Source organism: Indicator indicator, chromosome 1, assembly GCF_027791375.1.
Source record: "Indicator indicator isolate 239-I01 chromosome 1, UM_Iind_1.1, whole genome shotgun sequence".
NCBI classification, from domain to species: domain Eukaryota; kingdom Metazoa; phylum Chordata; class Aves; order Piciformes; family Indicatoridae; genus Indicator; species Indicator indicator.
In genome coordinates, this window is record NC_072010.1 from 28,961,025 (window position 1) to 28,983,480 (window position 22,456).

Below are 22,456 nucleotides of genomic sequence, written 5' to 3' on the forward strand. Positions count from 1 at the left end.
AAGCTGCACAGGGCTACAGGGCTGAGCGTTGACACAGAAGCAAGCTGGGACAGCTCCTGGGAAAGAGGGAGCTCACATCACCCTGCAAGTCAGACCCAGCCCTCTGGCAGCAGCTGCAAAATGTTACCCATCAAAAATGCTGTTCAAACAGCAGGGTTTGACTCTGGTGGTCAAACACAGAGCATCTGGCTCCTTGTAAGCGGTCACAGCAAAGCCTCTTGTGTGCCTGTCAAATCACCTGTGCACGCTTTGGACACTTCAGTGGGGTGCCACCAGGAGCTGCCTAATGCACAACAATGTTGCTCTCCCTTTAAAACTGTCATTGATTTGGAGAAATAAAAAACAAAAAGGTGTGGGATTGGGAGATCTATCTTTCCACTCAGGAGGCCAGTTTCAAGACAGATAGCAGCCTACTGCCAGGGAACAGAGCATGTGCTATTTTTCCTTCAAACCCACAAGGCAGGTTAAAGGGCATGCCAGGGTTGGACTCCTTATGGGAGAGATGTTTCAAGACTGACACTCATCTGCCTGAACCTACCTTTTCACACTCCACTCCATGGGCAAAATTTTCTTTTCTTGTTGCTGCACTCCCCTGGTCTTTGCAAACTCCCTGAAGAGATGCTATTCTAAGAAATGCCAAGCAAAGTCTCCAACTCTCTCACTGACCCAAGCTCTGCCTCTGTTGTTAACTGGGGCTTCAACTCAGATCTGAATACTTGCAGCAGGTTGTAATCGCCAGTTTGTGATCTCTGGCTTTAAAGCACAAGAGAAAACCCAGTGTAACTTTTGTACTTCACCACAGGATTCTCCAAGAATCACCAGATGTTGTCAAGCCATTTTATTTTTTTTTTTTGTTCACAAAACAAGAATTCATCAAACAAACTTGTCATTCACTGGTTTTGTTCATAACTTATTTTGAGCTTGCTGTGGTAGTACTAGTGTCAATTTATTTACATTTAGAAAAAGTTTAATAGAGGCAAATATGGCAATGGAAAGGTTTGGTGATTCAACAGTTCTCTCACTACCTTTTAAAGGTGCTTAAACACTGCAGTAACATTTCTATAAGGACTAAGATTCAATCATCCATTTCCATTGCCCTTCCAGTAGCATGCCCTTTTCTACTCATTTCCTGCAACTGTTTTTTTAATATAAATATTGGCAGAAAGAAAATGTCGAAGTCTGGAATGGTGAAAAATGCCCTCCCAATTTTAAATTCACTCCAAGTGTTTAGCATCAATTGTCTGCACTTCCGTGGAACCAGGTAGAAGAAACACCACCATATGACTTCTCTGAGAAACTACAACAAATCGACACAGTTCAATTAATGATTCCCAAAGAAAGGAATCACAACTTGAGGGGGTTGTGTTTTCTAAATGAGAAATGATTCACTAATTAGGATGGATGGTTGAGGATACTGGTCAACAGATGCTTTAGGACATCATAATCTACTAATACATGGTCCACAAGGTGAGAAAGATCAGTGACATTCATGATGTATGCTGCATGAAATGTCACTGCTTTGTGAGAGAAAATCTCTTGGCTGTTCCTGCATCATGCCTTCATGAACACGTGCTTTCCCAGGATGTTTTGTGTTTATTTACACACAGACATACAAAAAGTAATTATAAGGAAGCACTTTCCAGTAATTAGAAAGAAATGTGTTCCCACAAGCCAGACTTGGGGCATCAATCCCTTCTGCTCCCTGTGGGGGTAATGCAATTCTTGCTGCTCCTTCCAGCAGAAGCGAACAGACCCTGCAGATCCTCTCCTGTGCATGGCCCTCCTGCAGGGCTGGGATGAGTGGCTCAAATCACCAGCTTCTCAATGCTCAAGGTACTGGTTTCATCCTCTTCATTTGAGCCAAAATATCCAGGGAGGTCAATCATCTGCTGCTCTGCCTCAGTTAAACCAAAAGTAGTATTATCATAAAAGGCAAACTCAGGGTCCAAGGGGAAGCTCTGGCACTTGTCCTTTCGGTACTGGGCAGGGCTTACACTTAGACCTCTCTGGGCATTATCTTTGTCAGCTGAGCCCACTTCCTTCCTCCATGTGCCTCGGGGGTTAGGTGAAGGGCCCCTCTTACTTCTGCTGGGCTCAGACCTACCAGCTGCCTTCTCCTGACAAGCAGGCTGGCGGTCAGTGATCAGGTCCAGCTTCTTCACTGAGGGACCTGCCCTCTGGTGACATTTTGAGCCATAGCCCTGTGGCTCACACCCCAGCACAGTGCTGTGAGGCTGATCCATCTTTTCACAAGTTGGATTGGTATTTCTTGATTTTGGCCGCATCCTGTCCTCCTGGTCCCATGTTCTGGTCCTGGAATTGTAGAGAGGAGTCTGTCGAGGGGTGAGGGTGGACATGCTTCTCTCTCTGAAAGGCCTGGCCTTTTTGGCTTCATGGAAACTGGCTGTTCTTCTAAACTGTGAGTTTCTGTGACAGCCCCTCTCAGGCAAGTCCCCTCTGTTATCTTGGTGCTTGAAATGAGCTCTTCTTACCAAGGTTTGGGTAGGGCTCATTGCTGGATTGGCCTGTGAGAACGGAAAATCCAGCCTAGGATGAGAGCCTTCCCCCAGGACTTTGGGCTGATTGGCTGGCTGGTCCAAAAATGGAGATTTGATCCTAAATTTGTTTGCCACTGCCTCGTCCTGGTTTTCCCCACTCAGAGGAAGCATTGTGGTGGCACCCACAACTGTGTCCGTGAGGGGATTCTGGGAGACATGGTACACCTTGGTGGTCTCAGTCAGGCCTTTCTTCTTCATCTCTTTCAGCTGCTGCTGTGCCAGACGGTAGCTGAAAATCGGAGGGATTATTTTCTGGGCATTCGTCTGAAAGTTCTCACTTCCAGAGGCATCATCTTCCTGGGCAAACTGGAGGCTTCGCCTGTAGGTGAGAGGAATGTTAACCGGGGCCTCCCCTCCCTCGGCGAAGCTGTCCCGCTGCTTGCTGCCTTGGCAAATGTTCTCTTCGTCGGAGTTTTTGCGGAAGCCAGGGGAATGGACGGAGTTTCGGCGGACGGCAGTGCTGCACTTCTGAGCTCTGCAGAGCTTCCTCCAAAGGGTGATGAGAACAGTGGCAAAGATGATGAACAAGCATAGGGAGATACCTGTGACCGTGACTATGTTATTTGCTTTCTGGTCCTCTCCTGGCTGGACAGAAGGTGGGGTGGGAGGCTTGATAGCTGTAACAAAGAGCATACGTTTGTCAGAGGTGCAGCATCATCAGCATTTTGGTATGTTAGGATGGATACTTTACTACAAATTTAAAATGACCAATTAATACAGTACAGGAAGTTAAAATCTGATCAGTCTTGAAGACTTACTACTGATGACTTCAAGCTAGCAGGAGCATATCTACTTATTTTAAACCAAGGCTCTCACAGACCTTTTAAATGTGATCATTTCTTTTGCCTGTTCTGCCATTGCCATAAGGCAATCCCCAATACATGGAAAACCAGATGAGAGTACTTGCCCTCCTTTATGAAGTACATTAAGATCCCTTGGTGAAAAGTGCCATAAAAGGGTTAAAAATAAGCCAATCCACTTCAGGTATCATTTTCAAATTATTTTTAGGATAGCTTAAGCAGGTGTGAGAATTGCAGTGGGTTTGAAGAGTTGAGAGGCAGCACTAGCAGGGGCAATGTAATTTTTCTTAGTGCTCTGAGGGTGCTTCTTCCATCACTGCCCAGTGTTGCAGCCCCAGAGGACAAGATCTTCCCCTCCACAGCAGGCTCCTAACTGAGAAGAAGGCCAGTGCTGTGGTACCATTGGCATTCTGGTATTGACACTCTTCTATCATTGTCAGGAGATGGGCATTCAAAGAGAAAAAAATACTGTGCAAACCTATAATGTGAACATCTCAAGGGCTTTCCACAGCCCTGCCTAAAACTCTCACCTGCACAATGCACTACACTACAGATGGCTGAAGCAATAAGAGATTAATAATTATTCTTTTTTTTTGGACAAGGTTCTCACCATTTCCGTGGCAGGTCTGAGCAGAAAACAGCATGGTTTAGGGATGGATTGGTTCAGCAGCTAATTTTAGTTTCAGATAGCACTCACTTTACAACTTCTTTTGACTAACTATCAACTTCATAATGCCATGAAAATGGTGTTGGAGGACAACACTGCTCCGTTGTGGTTGACAAGAGCCATCCACAAAGCTGTCAGCAAAAACTGAACCAGTTAACAACCCCTCTGAGTCTCTAGTTTTATCTATAACCCAGAACCTTCCATCAAGGTGATGGGCAGTTGACATCAGCATAAAGAACAAGACCACTGCCTGCTGAATCTTTTTTGGAGGATCCCTAAAACTTGCATTCCACCAAATGTCATCACACCTGGAACACAGAGCATTGCCATTCTGGAGGTCTTAGTGGGAAGCAAACACATTAACCCTAGGGGAGAAGGCAGGACCAGCATTTGCCTGTTCAGTACCACCACAGCAGAGTGATCCATTCATTGCTCATCTTTCTCTCAGTCTCACAGTTATTGTCTGAAGGCTCCACTTCCTACCTGTATTGCACACTACTACCGCATCATTTGGAGAGAAAGCTAACAGATAGCAAACAGCGAGGCTTGAAACAAGACTCCGCCAATTAGGTTTCCTTCTCTCCACCTCATCTACCTCTGCCACTACACTGCACGCTGGTTTCATTTATTCAGCCATTTGCTCCATCTGCTGGACTAACGACTGCAAACGCAGTTATGCTGGAAAAAAGCCTCCCTGCTTCGGAAGCGTGTGGACAGCTGGGAGGTGAAGAGGAACAACACTCCCAGCCTGAGATCAGGTAGCAGATGAACACAGTAAGATCACAGTGCCAAGCCACTTCTCAAGCAATCTAAGATTCAAAGAGATGATATCATAGAATCGTAGAATCAACCAGGTTGGAAGAAACCTCCAAGATCATCCAGTCCAACCTTACCCTACATCATGGAGGAGAGTCTATAAAGGAAGCTGCCTGACATCGGAGCAGGATCAGAAACCAGGTAGTTTCTCCAGATGATCCCACCGCAACGGGTACAGATGTAGGTGTCCCATGCTTCCAGGTTTTCTATCTATAAACCCTCTTTAATAACCCAGAAACCCTGCTGGAATTAGAGGACTATCCAGACCTGCTGAGTGCCATCAGGCAGTAACTCCAACCAGACTGCCATGGGCATGTGCATCGTGTATGTAGAGGACAGCTGAGCTCTCCAGAAATCATCATAAGCCTTAGAGAGTTGTGTACCTGAGAAGCACCAGATGGTCCTGTGCACGTAAAGAAAGGTGCAAATCATGTGTCCAGCACATGCACCACTCCAGGGAGCTCTGTGCATCGGGTCTGCTCTCTGAGCTCCAGAGGAGTGGGGTGAAACTCGTCGTTAAGGAGCCAGGTCAAACACTGTGCTTATGGAAACACCCCTCCAGCAGCTAACAAGAGGCATGGAACAGCAGAGCTGAACATCAACTTTAGAAAAAACACCAACTACCCCACTGCATTCTGCTGGTGGCATCATTGCCCACAGCAGCCTGACAGAGTTTGACATAGAGCACATCATTAGCTTTAGGCTGGGCCCCTAAATATCTGACTTGTTCCTCTCTGCTTACAGCCACAGCTTTACAAAATAAGCAAATCCACAAGGCCAGCACTTTCCAGTCATTAAAAACATCAGACACCAAACATCAGACACCTTAACAGCAAGCTGTGAAAACATCCCAAGTGCTGCATGAACGTGACAAAATGCAGCATCTGGCTTGATGGAATGTAATTTTTAATATTTTCCCTTCACCCAACCTTTTATTCAACATCAACCCATTTCTTACAATATATTTCAGTCCTGCCTGTATACTTCCAAGGCATTCATTCAACAAACACCTTGAAACCAGTTCAAGCCAGCATCTTCAGGACAAAAGAAGTACTGCTCTCTTCCTGCTCCAGCTACACATCCTCCCTTCTCTGCTACCCTTCCCTTTTCAGTGGCACAAGCATTGCAGTGGTCATGTGGTGAACAACTTCCTCATATCCCCAAACCATCCATTTCAGTTCTCCACACTCCACTTTTGCCAGCACACGGAAGTTCATGAAACCAGCCAAATCAAAGGGTAAGGCATTGCTCACCTTTTAATAGCTTAAATTATCTGCTAAATTACAGCCTGCACAGTCCCTGGGCACCTTTCTTTCCCCATCCCCGCATTATGTGGCAGATGTGGGACAGGCGGGCATTGGAAGATTGTAAACAGCCAGTTTCTGAGCAGATGGACTTCCAGACCCCCTTGGCATCAGCATCCTCCTTTTCAGAAGGGAATTTGCAAAAAGCATAAGTTTTGCATGTACTGAGACCCATCACCCTGTTAAAAGGGACCACTTCTCCTGCCCCTCACCACTGGCTGCAAGCACCTGATTACGGTGCTGGTACAGCCTCATCCAGCCTCACAGGGGGCCATGTGGCTGCTCTAACTCCCTTCTGCTTTATAGGAGGTTCAGGTCTCCTACATCTGCACTTACTTGCCACACTCCAGAACCAGCCAGTCTGCCCTGTCACTGGCCAACAGCAGTGGCAGGCTGGAGCAAGGTGACATCTGACACTGCCACCTCAAAAAATTTGCAGAATGAGAACCCCTACGTCATCCCAGCTGTAACCAATCCATTTTAATAAAATTTCAATTTTTAATAGGTTGTCACTGTCTGGTGTCTTTGGCAGGGAACATGTCCTGCCAGCCACAAAATCTCTTTCAGCCCTTCTCCACTCCCTGGCCATGCTGGGGATTTTAGATCCTTTCCATGACACTACAGAAATCTTCCCAAGCCTTGCAGCCCTATCTCCAGCTGTCTCACAAACACACATAGGCTTGCATGCAATTCCATCACCACAGGAATGTGACACGCACCTCTCTCCGTCCCCCCCAAGTCAATATGACAGAAGGAGAGATTGGATGCTTCCATTTTTCAAAGCCCCTCTAATAAGAGGCCCTTTGCTTTTGACAGGACAGACATATGACCACGGGGAAGAAGACAGCAGGGCTACATACAGAAGCACTCCTCCAGCGAGCACAAGGAAGTTTCCCTCGGCGATCCAGCACAGCCTGGTTTTGCCGGTGAGGAGGTGAGGCACTCTCGGAAGCGCTCCCGGACACCGTCCCCACAGGTGACGCTGCAGGGGCTCCAGGGCTGCCATGGGCTCCACGTCTCTGCAAACACACAAGCTCACAGCAATGAGGAACATGCCAGCCTTCTTACCTTTTAAAACACCTTCGTTTGTCTTCTCTTATTTAACAAAACCAACAATAAATAACCAAACACCACAAACAGCAACACCGAAAGAGCAAGCAGCACTCAGGGACCTGTTCTTGTTCCCATCAGAAACTGGGGCAACATTCCCACTTTTTTTTTTCCCCCCTCTTTCACTCCAGTGCCAGCCAGCAACAGAGAGGTTGGTTAACTAAGGCTGACAGGATCTGGAATGGAAATTAATCCACAAATCTTTGGAATGGGTACATAATTCATATATTAATCCAATTCCTGCCTGACAAATCGTGGTTTTATAGCAGGGTAACTTTATTGACTTAAGTGTAGTTACTCCTGATTTATATGACTCTGAAAGGAAGCTAAGCCTAGAAGGCCTAATGAAACAGCAATATTGTTTTTTCTCTTCATTATCTTCTCAGCACACAAACATGTTATTGACTCATTCATTTGATAGCTTACAGGTCCCTCTTGTTTTATTGCTTATGGTTAGGCAATTAACTCAAGATAAAATTTTCTGAGTTCATATATTTATTTTAAGTGGAGGCAGAATCAGTTTCTAATGCTACCTCAAACCCTATAATTTTTTATTGTGTAATGAAATCCCTCTTTTGTTCAGACAACATCCTCATCCAGTGTTCAACACTCAAACTTTACAGCAGTGAGAACTCAGAGAGAGAAAGACCATTCCTGCCCATATTGGACAGCTGTGACACTGAAGCAGGAACACAACTTTAAATTTGTAACTAAAGCACAAGTCCAGGTGCAATCTGGAAGGAGAAAAGCCCTATAGGTCAGTTGACTTGGTGGCCTGGTTTTGAAATCTCGCAGGAAGAAAAACAACTCCATCGCAGCACTTGCAGATAAAGAGGAAAATCAGGGTAGAAAAAAAAAGATCAGGTTGGTTAAATCTGCTCTTTTAAATAATTTATAGTATTGCTGCTGCCAACATAGGTCATTATCTTTAACTGGGTTACACGGTTGCTTTGCTGCTAGCATGCCCCTGAGCTCCTGACCAAGCTGTGATGTCAAAGGACTAGACAGAGCTGCATGACTGTGTTCCCTCAGTACAAGAATGACACTGAGTTGCTGGAGCATGTCCAGAGAAGGACAACAAAGTTGGTGAAGGGCCTGGAGAACAAGACTTACAAGGATCAGCTGAAGGAACTGGGACTGTTTAGTCTGGAGGAGAAGAGGCTGAGGGGAGACCTCATTGCTCTCTACAACTACCTGAAAGGAGGTTGTAGTGAAGTGGGGTTTGGTCTCTTCTGCCAAGTAACTAGTGATAGCATGAAATGAAATGGCTTCAAGTTGTGTCAGGGGAGGTTTAGATTGACTATCAGAAAAAATTTCTTTACTGACAGAACAGTCAAGCATTAGAACGGGCTGCCTAGGGGAAGTGGTGTAGTCACTATCCGTGGAGATGTTCAAAAAACGTGTAGACGTGGCATTTAAGTGAGCATGGTGGTGTTGGGTTGACTACTAGACTTGTTGATCTTAGAGGTCTTTTCCAAACAATGATTCTGTGCTTCCATTCTATGAATGGAAATGGCTTTATGATTTTGTGTTATGTTGGTTCACAGTGTGTTATTATTTTTTAAAACCTCTAGCAAAAATAAATATAGCTGTGTTTTAATACATGTGAAATTTTAAAGTGCTTTGGATTCTGTCCTAGGATTTTCTTGTGAGCACGCCAGTATGAATGAGATGAATGTGAGCAGCGTAACAGAACCAGCAGAGCAGCTCTCCTGCAGGCAGGTAGGCGGCTGCATTGCAGGATGGGGCCCTGGGGCTTTGAGCTTATGCTTGTGCTGTCAGCCAAGCCTGTAAAGCGTGTGTGGGCACATACACACGTGTGCTTGCATGTCTGAGTGCATCTGTCTTGCCTAATCCACAGCAGAGATGGGCATGGTGTGACACCTCGATGCTATAGCTGTAAGTCCAAACAACACCGAGTGACCTCCCTGCCTATTTTCCACTGACTCTACCACAATACTGTGGTATCTGAGATCTCAAAATCACAGAAACATCCAGGTTGGAAAACACCCTCAGGATCACCAAGTCCAACCCATAACCCCACACTACAAAGTTCACCCCTAAACCATATCCCGAAGCACCACATCCAAACGACCTTTAAACACATCCAGGGTTGGTGACTCAACCACCTCCCTGGGCAGCACATTCCAATGTCTGACCACTCTTTCTGTGAAATTTTTTTTCCTAATGTCCACTCTAAACCTATGCAGTCATACCTTGAGGCCATTCCCTCTTGTTCTATCACTGATTACCTGTGAGAAGAGACCAGCACCAGCCTCTCTACAATGTCCTTTCGGATCCCAGGCTGTCTTTCACTTTATGTTCTTTGTGCACCTCTATGCTTTCACCCTTCTGTTTCTGGAGCTGGAGGTCTACTACAACAGAGATGAGGAGTCCAGAGAGAGGCTTGAGCTTTTGCATCCCTTCAGTTTGCAGCCATGCTCAAGTGTTGCAGCCAACAAGACTGGATGGCGCACAGTGTCAGGAGGAAAGAGAGTCAGAAGATGCCAAGGAGGAGGTGAACTGAGGCAGTTTGTTGGGGTAGGAGTCCCTCAAAGGTACAGACCCTGAACAGCTGCAAAGTTACATCAGCTAGTGAGCAGACCTTTTACTAAGGGCAGCAAGAAAAAGTGACCTAAATCAATAGTCAGTCAAGGGCTTCAAGGGCTCACTGATCCCTCCTCCCAAAAGCCTATGTAGTATCACTGTATCTGGGGATCTCATGACACTTTTCTTCGTATCAGTATCATGAAAGACTCCAGCAGTGTCACTCACCACTGGCAGAGGTAGGTGGATTAGTTGGAGAAGTACCTACCTCCTTGTAAGCTACTTTATGTGAGCACTTTCTATAATTTCCAGTACGTGAGCTAGCTCATTTCCCCTCTCTCCAAATTCCCTGTTTGTTGGAATTTCTGTTAATTACAGTCAGCTACAGAGCCAGACCCAGAAAGGCTCTGGTTGTCTCCAGTGCTAACATTGGTGACAGTGAAGGGTACTTGGCAGCTTCAACATTGATGCCTGCAGGCTTCAACGTACAAGAACGCTTAGGATGAGTAATTTTCTAACTTTGACGTCAAACCTATGATATGTCCATCGCTTCAGGGCACTTCTCACCGGCTTCAGTTGAGGGCACAGAGTTCCTTAGCAAAAACACTTGGCATCCATAGCTTTGGGGCTAGACATATGTGCCTTATGCAGCAGGAGAGCAGGAAATGCTCCAACTCCCATGAAGACATGAGATTTAAACTCCTGCAACTTGTTCTGCAACCTCCTGCAATTACCAGAATGTTAAAGAAAACGAAGCATATTTTATTCTCCCCCAAGGAAACTAAATGATTAACCTCCATTTAAGACGAACACATCCAAAGTGCCAGGGGAAAAACCAGAAGGTATGCACTGCAAACTAGCTCTAATAAGTGTGAAGTTTTTCACATGCAATTGAGGAATCAATTATCAACGTGAAGACATCTAACTGATGAGTTGTTTGAAATAGCTGACAGTTGGCAGATCTGCCAACATGAAAGATAAATTCAATTAACTGTGTTAACTGTTGCTCTGCATAAATATCTCCCCTCAAATTTCTGCCTTTGTAAGACTCTGAGCATGCAGTGCTACCCAACAGCACACTCCACAAGGGATGTTCCACATTGTCCTTCCAGCCTGACATACATGATAGTCCTAAGCCTTTCAACAAGACCAGTGATATGGGTTAACATCACTGTGTAAATGCATTGGGGATTGCAGGGGATTTGTGGAAGCTGAGATCAGCTTCAAGGTCCTGAGACTGAGTGTACACACATTGTAGTGATGTTTGGGTAAGACCTGGGAAAACACCCTTCTCAGCTGTTCCACATTTCTCTGCTTCCATGGAAATGAAGTCTGGGTGCACTGAAATGGTGGCATGCTCCAACAGGTTACTAATTTGGACAACAAAAGGACAAGGATCCCTTTAAAGGAAGAAAACTCAGACTTTACCTAAGCAAATTACAGTGTTTTCCCCACAAAAAGGTATCTCTAAGAACTGCAAAAGCACAACCTACATTTTTTTTTCAGAAGCTAAGAGATATCCTAGTGAGTTTGAAATACCCAATTTAATTCTGGAAGGAGAAGCAGAGGGGGGACAAACCAGGCCTGGCATACCTGGATCCTCTGCATCTGCCTGTCTCTAAACAAATGCAAAGAAGCCAGGTACAGATTCACGTAACTGGTTCCCAGATTTTCCTACAGATAACAGGCAGGTCTGATTCACACAGTCGTATTCAGGAAGCAAGAACCTGATGGAAGTTCTCTATCTCTGCCTGACCCCTAGCTACTCCATTTACTCCTCTCTTCCTTTACTGACCATTTTTTCCTTCAGAAGGTCTTCCTCTACCTTCCCCTTTCCTTTTGCTGACAAAAGCTGCACTTCTTATGCCCTGCTGACCTCCCTACAGCTTTTTTGATGTTAGCAAAAGTCAGATGAACAAAATTTATCTCTGCTGTCAGCAAGAGACTTTACTGGGAGTCACACTGAAGCTGAAACTGGTCTCCAGAGTGCAACCAAGAACTGCAAAGGAAAGTTAATTAACACTGGAAATACAGAGAAAATATGCCCATTTCTATGCTGTAGCATTACTTATTAATTTTATTAGTCTCATCCTGAACGTTTCAAGTGGGATTCGGGCTAGGACACAGAACATCCTTCTAAGAAGAGCAAAAGTCTTGCTGTTGGAGACATTTAATAACCAGATAAGCAAAGTACAGGATAAAGCATTGAAAAGGATGAGCCTGCAACATGTTTTTTTTGCTGGGTAAGATGATTTAACGAAATTTCCTACCTTACACATTCAAATAAGCCAGTCAAACACAGGGAAAAATTTGGCTGCATGACTCTAAAGTCACCTGTGTGAAACAGTTAACACCCCACTGAGATGAATGAAGTGACTCATATCTTGCTGTTATTTTTCACAGGTTCTCCAATTGGAATCTATAGAAGGCTGCACAAGTGCTGGCTCACATTTCAGAAACATACTCCCTACCTTTAATAGATATATTCAGTCTTAGACAGCACAAGGTTGTTTGCAACACTTGTTCTGAAGCTGACGGCTCAGGCTGGAAGAGATGCTGCCCTGGCATGCTCAATGCCACCAGGAGCCTTCTCCTACCTTCTCCAGACACAAGCCAGATTCCTATTCCATAGGATGTACTAAACCTGTCCAGAATGAGAAGTAAAGAGCAAGGCTGAAAAAGGGTCAAGAATATAACTGACACTTGATCTCTGGAAAATGGGTACGGCAAAATAATCTTCTTTTATTTCATTCTCTGTGGTTTGGATGAAGATAATTTTAATGATTTAGGAGCTCTGAACTTTTACATGACAATATCTCTGCCTCATAATAATAGAGCATATGCTAAATGAAGTAAGAACTGGCTGAGCAACAGATTTGATATGTAATTGTCAACACAAAACCATCACTGAGTGGGAATGCATTTGGAGAGATTCCAGAGAGATTAGCGTAAGGCTCAGTGCTGTACAATGCTCGCCTAGTTGACATGAAGATAAATAGGAAACCATTACTGAGAAAATGTCACTCCTGTGATGACAAGGAGATCATGCAGTTGTATGGAGCAATGTACGGTACTTAGTCAGGATAACTTGGGCAAAGTAGGTTAAAAATCAGCAAAACGCAAAATGTAGGAAGAAGGAATACAAGTTGTATCTGCAGAATGGTAGGCTACATACTGAAAGGTCATATCCCAAGCCATGTTTACAGGGTGAAAGTTATGGAAAAAATAATTAATACAACCAGTGGTATGAAAGCAGTGGTAGGGACAAAGAGAATGCTGTCTCCTCTAGCAGAGAGCAGTGGAGTAAGAGTCAGTCACTACAGGATGAAGCTAGATGAGACTCAGCTATGCAACACACAGAGTTTCCCTTAAAAAAAAAAATCAGAGCACAGTATTGAGAGAAATTACCCCAAAAGGTCTCTGTTTTGTGGTGCCTTCAACAACAGATGGGATAACTTTCTGGAGGATAAGTGGCAGTTGAATGAAGACTAGCTGTGGGGCTTAAAATTGGTAATTGGATGAAAAATGACAGCCCATGCTGCACAAGAGTCCACACTAGAGAATTTATCACCTTCTCTGTGCCTTAAACTGAGTTCAGCAAGTCCACAGCAGAGTGACTTGAGGAGAGGTACCTGCTGTGCAGCAGCCCCATGTTTTACACAAATAGCCATCAGGGCTCAGGCCATCTCACAGTGCCCTGCAGCAGGGTGAGTGGGCTCAAGGAGAGGGCTTTCTGAAACAGCCGGAGGGTGGATGACCATCGCAGGCAGCGCAGGTTTGCTCTACCTGTCATGGCTTCAGGCTGATGTGCCCGTCCCAGCACGCCCTGCTCTTTTCAAATGCTGCCTGCAGGCTTTGAAGTCTCACAGATACAGGCACAAAGTCAGATGTGCTGCAGTCTAATTAATTTCAGGCTGACATTTTATTTATGGCTACACAGTTTGGTTCTGCTTTCATCAGGTTTGTAGATCTGACACTTCTATCTTGGCAGCTATTGACTCAGCTCCATTTTTCACAGGCATAACCTGATTCTTTTGACCGCTGTTGTAAGGATGGTGCTATCAGGAAACTCAAGGAAATAAAGCAGATTGCAGGGAGTTATTGCTTAAGGTGGTTCTTCTCAATTAAAACAATCAAATAGTGAGCAAAGAAACATATCTATGTCATATCCTAGGTATTCATCTGTTGGGGTAATTATCTAGATCATATCAGTGTAACACACCACACAAGCACACTGAAAGAGTTAGAATTCTCTCTTCCTTTTTCCTTGAGAATTATCTTGATTAAGAAAATAATATCCTTTCATTTTCAGGTAGACTTTCTTATGCCAAAGGAAGAGAGAGAGTGCCAACAGAGAATGCAGATGGGAAGGTAAGATGAAGAGAAGAAACAGATACTGAGTTTGGTATGTGGTGAAAACAGAGGTCATTTTCAGTACAGAGTGTTAATTAAACAGCTCAGACTTTCAGAATTTCTGAAATAGTACAAAGTAAGACCACACAATATTAGGAACCTAATTAGACTAGGTTGTGTCTGGGCTGCGTGCTGTGGAGTATGTCCTGCACTCTTGGTCTCCTGACTATCCCATTCAGATACCTGCCCATGAAGCACAATGATCTTGCTTTTGGCTTGAGTTCCTGCACTTTGTTTTCAGGGATACCAGGGTGAGGAGGTATAGAAAATACTGTACATCTCAAACCTTTCAACCCAAACTCTTTGAAGCGTGCGGATGGGAAAGACTAATTAATTACCTATGGACACAAACCTGCTCCAAATGAAAACATTTACTTTTCCATTCCAGGGTGTAGGCAACACAACACAACCCCAATCCCCTTGTGCACGTACAGTCCATCCTTCACTGTGATTGCCTTCCACATATAAAGAAGAAGAAGGTCATTCGGCTCATCTGCTTCCTCTGACATGCTACTGTGATTTGTGGACTCTGCCAAATTACGGACTGCCACCTCTGAAGCTACAGCTGTGTAAGATGTATAGATGCTAACAGAATGTATAGATGCTAACAGAATGTATAGATATTTCTTAAACAGAGTTGAGGAATGGGCCCAAACTCTGTCTTGTGATTGTATTTCACTGTGATTGCTTCTTAACCATAATCATTCACACTTCTGGATCTGGTTTTTGCTTCTTCCTTCCAGCACTCTCCCAGGCCATGTCCAGTTGTGGCCCAAAGGAATATATGGACAATTGACTGTCCCCAGCTGGCAGTTTGTATGATTCTAATCTTTCCTGGGGGGAAACATTTAGCTATATGAATGTGACCCATGGTCTGACAGGTGTCGTGAGACCACGGTCTCACGAGTCAGAAAACGGTCTGTTTTAAGCAGCAGAGATAACTCATGAAAGGCTGCTTGAAAAAAACACAAGATGTCCGAGTGACATAATAGTTGTCTGTTGCTGTAGCCAAATCCTGACACGTCTCAGCAAAGCTTGTGTATGTAACAGGTAGGACTCTGAATGCTATGGAAAATGGGGTAAAGAAAAAGACACTCAGGCAAACATTCAGCCCATGTATCTTCTATACCCATGAATCACCTTTGTGAGATACCTGTGTCTCTTGAGCAAAACGCTACACAATGGCTTGGCTTTTAGATACTTATGTGCAGGTAAGACCAATCCCACCTTTAAGCGCCTCCAATGGGCCAGATCTACTGCAGTAGCTTTCTACCTCATTGAGAAGGCTAAGTTTCATCTTTACCCAACTATACAGATACATTATTCAGAATGCCCTAAATGGTTTTGCTTGGCCCTTAGTGTTAACTTAGTGCAGTTTTAAGCTACCATGGTGGCATTTGTTAACAAATGTCTGTGTATGCCTCTACATTAACAGTCTACAGCAGCTTGTACCCATCTGCATATGAAAATACAACTATTTTGTCTGATGTAAGAGAACTAAAGAGATGCTATTCAGTAGGGGTCACTACACTTCAACCTATTTATTCATTACCCACATTGGCTGGAAAGAGTGCTGATTATGGTTAAAAGAGGACAGCATCATTACAAACCTATATTCCTTTGGATCATCACACACTCCTTAACTCTTGTTGGGAAATAGCTTCGGTTTGAGAAATTAAAGAGGTCAAAGCAGTATTTGTTCTTCCCCACATCAAACAAAGTGCAGTTAAATTCTGTCCTGTTGTCTCCTGGGTGAAGAGTGTTTTCATACAGCCAAGTTGTTCTTTGACTAGAATGCTTGAGAGCCTCTTTATAGACAACAATTTTTCCACTGATAGAAGTGCATGGTGGAAAAACTACGAAGACCTGAACCAATGTTTTGCATGTAGCTTCTGGTACCACAACTAGTCTATATCCAAATTTGTGGAGGAGATCTATGGGTCCTATGGATGCAATGATGGAGTGTGTCTCTAATGACTTCAGTAACACCGTGATGTAAGTTTCTTGACCAACAGGTGGGCAATCAAATTCTACCCACTGGGACCTAGAGAGCAGGATTCCTCTTCTAGTTCTAACGCCCAGAGTCTCATCAGAGCTTACTCTTCCAAATTCGTAAAGGGTGCTCGTGAATATCACATCCAGTGAAACCACTGTCTCATTCATGGCACACAGCTGCTCATTTGTAAAAAGTCCAACGTGAAGGGAGCTTCCAAGAACCTCTGAACTCTTGTTCAAATCAATATGAAATACAGGCCATTCCACATGAAGGCTGGATATGCTTCTTCTGCTCCACTGGGCAGCACTGCTGTTATCGCTGGGAGACACCATTTTGAACAAGAAGTCCCCAGCACTCTTGAAATGGAAACACTCAAACTCTACTCTCCCGCGGGACTGATTTGCTGGAAGCTGTTTTCTTGCAATTATCTTGTTGGTGCTGGCATCCAGCAACAGCATGGACAGATGTTCTGCTGTCACATTACCACCACTATAGTACTGATATTCCACAGTTACCACGTCATTGCTGAAGGCTACATGACCTGGGTGCTTCAACAGGAGATACTCCACCTCACCAAGAACTGAAAGGAAAGCAGCATCACATCAGTATTAAGAACCACAGACAACTGATTGTTTATCTACCTTATAGAAGAACACAAAGATTTATGAAGAAGATATTTTAAAAGCAGGTCTCAAACTTTTGAAGTGTACCAGTTCACAAAAAAACCAAAACAACTTTAGTTGTAGCAATTAAATCTCATCAACTTCTCCTTTGTGCAGAGATGTGGTTTGGGAGCAGTTCAAAGTCCGCTGCAGTAACATGTTCAGGAAGGTTAAAAACAAGGCTTTAGAAAACCCCAGAACAACCCAAAACATTCACAAGAAAACAAGACAGATTCTCAAACTTCGCAACTTCTTTCATTTGCAGATTCTTAAAGTCCACTTACTTCAGCTATAAATTAACAACGAAAAAACCCCAACAAAACAAAATAAAAAAGGACAGTAGTTTCTTAATACAGAAGTATGTAAAAACGACCCCCATATTGAACAAAATAGGAAGTTCTGCATGATGCTTTTTGAAGCCTCTTCTCTTGCTCTGTCTTATGAATCTTTCATTTTGCTCATTTGCATCGCAGAGACACTTGAGTGAAAGAGCTGAAAATAACAGTGATGGTGACTGCAGCACTTTTATTGTCTCAGATGTGGTGCAACATGTCTAAATGACATCATTACAAACGGCACAGTCTTTTTAAACGCACTTCTTGCACGACCATGTTTGTGCATGTTGCCAAACTATACTGAGACACGCTGTAACTAGTGGGAATAGATGATATCTAAAGCAATGAATTGGGAAGATCACATTTCTGTTCTCAGCTCAGCTAGCCTTTCTGTGTTGCTTAAAACATAAGGATTTCAGACATAGAAAGGTTATCTGAAAAATGAGAACTGCCTCCACCTATTCTAGATACAGAATGTGCTGTGAGACATCTTTATTTAATTAATTGTCTGGGAAGGGGCTTCCAAGCCTTGGATGGCAGGTGCTACAGAAGTTTAAAACTCCAGTTAAAGCAATCCTTTCATAAGCAGTATCAGCTAACAATACTTTGACTTGTTAAATCTGTTACACATGTCTTAAGATTACCTCAAAGACAGCTTTGCTGGAAAAACACTGCAACTGCCAAGGCAAGCACTCAGCAGTCAGGAGTAGCAGGACTCATTTCACATTAATATTAGACTCCTACACCATAAGCTTCAAATTGAGTTAGTCACCTTGGATTCACTTTCTTGTCAGCAGAGAAATTTTTCAGTAAGAAATTCATCTGACCAGCTATAGATATCGAAGTGTGGTACAGTGTTCACTAGAATAGTCTAAAACTGCCTTTAAAATAACCACCTCCAACAGTATCCATAAAGTCAGAATGAAGGTGGCATGCAGAGCCTTACAGGTGTAAATCCCACATACACTCTTACATATGTGTACTATAATTGAGCTTCTCATTTGCATTTCCACAAGACGCTGCTTCCTTTGGCAGATGCATGGTGCTCCTTATCAGAGAGCTCTTTTGTTCTCATTCTTCCATGGGTGGTCCCATGCATTATTGACTGCACACTATCCAAAATCCATCCTGATAACACAGAATTATTCATTTCCCCCATGGACTCTTCTTTTGTGCTCTTACAGTTCATTAGTGCATTAGAAATTAGAGTTTATCCCTCCAATATCCCTGAAAGATGAGAGGATGTCACTATTCTTGTTCCATGTGTTAGGAACCAAGGCACAGGCATGAAGGTGAAAACTGTCAAGTATCAACTGATTGCAGGTGTCCTAAGAAACCCAGGACCTGATTTTAAATACAATGGTCCTTCAGACATCCAAAGCAGGATCCCACTGATCCAAAGAAGGATCCCATTGATCCAAGCTGTGGTGAGGACATGACATCCCCACAAACTTCATCTTAACTTGGACACTCAGAGAACACAAAACAGATCCTGAATGCCTGTGAAAAATGCCCCTCCATGAATTGCCCAACAATACATTCTCCTTGCACTTCATGTTTTGGTTCTGTCATCTGTGCCTGCCCTTATTTTCCAGTCCTGTTCCTACTGTCACCTACTGTGAATATCTCTTGGGTACTATTCTAACTCCATTATCACCACCACAGTTCTCCAAACTCCCACTCTGTCTGTGTCTTATGGGTCTTCTACCTTCTCCTGTTCCTTAGGCCTGCAACTCCAGCAAGTTCTCACCTTTCTCACTGCTAGCATGGCAGCAGAGAGCACAGAACAAGCAACTGTACAGCCCAGTATCACAAATGTGGGGGAACTCTGCTGCCCTGGGCTGGAGCACATACACTATTGTGCAGAGCTGGCAAAAAGAGCCAGCAGGAGCTGGGGCATGCTTGACCCTTCAGAGCTGCATTACTACCTCGTCTGAACCTGGACCAAGTCTCAGAAAATTTTCATAAGGACAGCAGAAAGCATGTCTCAGGCCACCATGAGCACTTAAAAACCATGAAGTTCCCACAGGAGTGTTAAGAGTTTCTCAGTGAAATGGTTGCAAGTTGCTGAGGTTTTGTTTCTTTGAACATGGACAAAATTATGCATTTCTCTACAAAGGAACTGACTAGCTTCAACTTAGCTGAAACACTGTAGGGGAGAAAGAAACCAGACCATGGCAAAAATCCAGCAGGAAAAATTTCAACTTCAAGCTTTAAACTTACAGCAAAAATATTAAAGTTTCATTAATGAAAGGCACTGACGCTTGCACCTACTGCTCTGCTGCCCTTGCTCTCTTTTATGACTGCCTTGACTCTCGTGCACTGATTTTTATTTGGAATGGCTCAGATGAGAAGAAGCAACACCACTATGGATGTATGTGGGAGGACTGGACAGAGGCCAAAGGAGTTCTATGTAGCTCCCATCAACACCAGATCACTTGGGAAGTGAGGAAAGCGAGCATTACTGAAGGATGCTGTTACAGCTTTACACAGCTGTGGCTGGTACACCCTAGTTCACAGCATCCTTTCCCCTATCTTTGGTTAATAACATAAGAACTTTGCACCCATGTACCAGCAACTCAGCAGTTTTTTCAACACTCAAAAAAGGCACCAGTTAGAAGTAGCCAGTTTCCACCACAAGTTTCTTCAGCTGTCCTCCAGTCTACTGTGCATGCATGACTGTGTCACATGGTGAAACTTGGTCCCACTTGTTTGGACAGCCAGTCAGGGGCAGTTTGCAGTGCATTTGTATATTTTTGGTTGTTATCACAATAGTCTCCCACTGAATGGAGTCTGGCTGTGGCGCCAACAATCTGCCAGAGGAGTCTTTGCAAGAACTCATTCTTAGAAAGATCAAAAGGAAAACTCTTGTTTTCACTGAAGAGTGAGAAGAATTATTTGTGGGTGCTATTCTGGTATTTATTTATTTTTAATGGTGTTTAAGCCACTTTAGGTTTTGCTGTTGGGTTGTCAGCCACCAGTAGCACAGAGCTAAGAACAAGCACATTATAAAAACTGATAAGAAATTAAAATATTGTTTTGTTATATGTTAGGGCTTTTTTAAGCATTACAGCAATTTTCCAGAGCATACCGAATCATTTAAAAAAAAATAGTCACAAACAGAGAAGTGCATGAGTGAAACAGTTATCTAAAAACTATGTGCACCTGTGGTACGCAAAGATAGGTACATGCAGAACTGTTTGGAAAACATTTTTGGAATTATGGACTACCCTTTAACTGGAAATAAGGCAAAAGATGATGCACCTGAAGTTTGCAGCAGAGTTTTAGCTCTTCAACTGCACCTTGTAATTACTTACTGTGCAATCCTCTATAAAGTTCAGGAATAATAGCTTTTACCTCTGAGCCAACTAGTTATGAATGTCTAAAGGACTGGCACACCAAGAACCAGTGGATACTGCAATCACTCACCTCACTTCTTGGGGTAAGTGAATTTAATACTTACCTTCATTACATTCTGCACTCAATGGAGTGGTCCTAACTTGGGTAGTTAACTTTGTCTTATTAAAAGAAAAAACGCTACTAAAAGCCACAGACAAGTGTCTCCACTTCTACTGGAATCAGGTTCATCTAAAAGATGGAAATTCTACATTGTTTACACCTTCCAGTGATCCCTTGTTCTAGAGCAGAGAGGGAGCAAGCACAGAGGCACAAGTAGGTGAGCATATTTATTATTCAATCATTACCTATGATCAGATTTTTTTCACTCATAAAGGACAGTAAATGCCATACATTTTTGGTCTATTTCTCTCCTTTGTGAGACATCTTCAGCCGTTTGATGTGTGAATGACCTGCTACCACAGCTCATTACATAAGCAGGGACTATACAATCCTTTTTCCATTTTTTGTCATGGTACAGAGATTTCAGCAGTGCATGGCTTAATCCTTTAGCATCGTTTGACAAAGTACTGCAGCTGTCAGAACAATGCCTGCTTTTAACTTAGGAGTGTAATTTTCAAAAATGTATGTATTATTTAGGAATTAAGAGTCCCATTTTCAAAATGTCAAATTCACAGTGCAGTAAGAAATTAATTCCCTTTGCAAATCTACTTCCTACTTACTACATTCTTAGAGAAGGTAAGACACAATGCATAGGATGCCTCTCAGCTTGCAGACATCTTACAGTTGTCTAACCTGAATTTGAGCTGTCTAACCTCCCTCCTTGGCAGCTGATGATGAGAATGAGGTGCTTTTTCATTCCACATATCTCAGGTTGCAGATGGGTTGGAGATGCTTTCAGTTTGTGGTGATTTATGTGTGGACTACTCAAACAAGACTGATTGCCTCTGACTAGATGCCTAATTTACATGACTAAAATTGAATTAATATGAATGCCATCCTTTGGCTTCCTACATGGTCAGAGGAAAGAACACTACTGCTCTCATCTCATCTAAGTCCATCAGATGGAGGCTCACTCAATAGGAGTTTACCTGTACTATAGATGCTTGCATCTCAGCCAACCATCATAGGTTCCTTTTGTAGTTAATGGAGAGAAGCAGGTAGTTGTGTGGCACAGTTCCACCCATCCTGGTACGAACAGCTAAACTAGGTCTATCTTCCGTGATGTTCATTAAATGTTATGAAAGGAGTCTTACATGAGAGCAGAGTTCTAGTTACTGCTTCTAACACAGTCAGTTCCCCGATGATGCCCATGGAAATCTGCTCACTTATTTATTTCTCTGAATAAAATAACAGCAGAAAAGGCTTCTGCTACTCTGATCTAAAAGGCCAGCTTGTGCAAGCTGCATTTTTCACCTAAATATTGTGTAAGATCCAGACTATACTCTGATTCTATCAGTGGCAGCTTCTGTGGCACCTGATTTCAACAGATCACCTGGAAACAGCACCATGCAAAATCACCTTGTGAATACACCTCTGACAGTTTTCCCTTGAGAGCTCTAATACTCACCATAGTCACAGAGCACTACTAAGAACAGATTTGAAAAATCTTTCAACATCTGTTTCATTCTGACCAGTGAGATCCCAGGTCCTTTTACTCCTCATGTCCTTATTCAGCTCCAAAGCGCAGGCACTTTTTTCCAAGAACACCTGAAAATTAAAAAATGAGAGCTCTGTTGCCTTCACTTCATAAAATACATAAAATCCCATACATAAGGGAAAAAAAACAACAACAAAACACTATTAGTCAACACTTCTCTGATTTACTTAACAACTACTAATACTGTATCAATAGATCTGAATAATCACAACTACAATGCACCGTACAATA

The 22,456-nt window shown here is 43.4% G+C and overlaps 1 protein-coding gene across 2 annotated transcripts; it reads right to left on the reverse strand.

Annotated features, from left to right (window-relative positions):
* Positions 1–1,787: 1,787 nt before the first annotated feature.
* On the reverse strand, positions 1,788–22,193 carry THSD1 (thrombospondin type 1 domain containing 1). Of its 2 annotated transcripts, XM_054388262.1 has the most exons (4): positions 22,136–22,193; positions 15,826–16,791; positions 7,006–7,164; positions 1,788–3,175 (listed from the first exon to the last, which is right to left on the reverse strand). In XM_054388262.1, exons 1-4 carry the CDS (start codon positions 22,191–22,193, stop codon positions 1,806–1,808), a joined length of 2,553 nt encoding a protein of 850 aa, XP_054244237.1. In that variant the 3' UTR covers positions 1,788–1,805. The 2 variants fall into 2 exon arrangements, with proteins under 2 accessions (XP_054244237.1, XP_054244246.1); XM_054388271.1 differs by lacking the exon at positions 7,006–7,164.
* Positions 22,194–22,456: the final 263 nt, after the last annotated feature.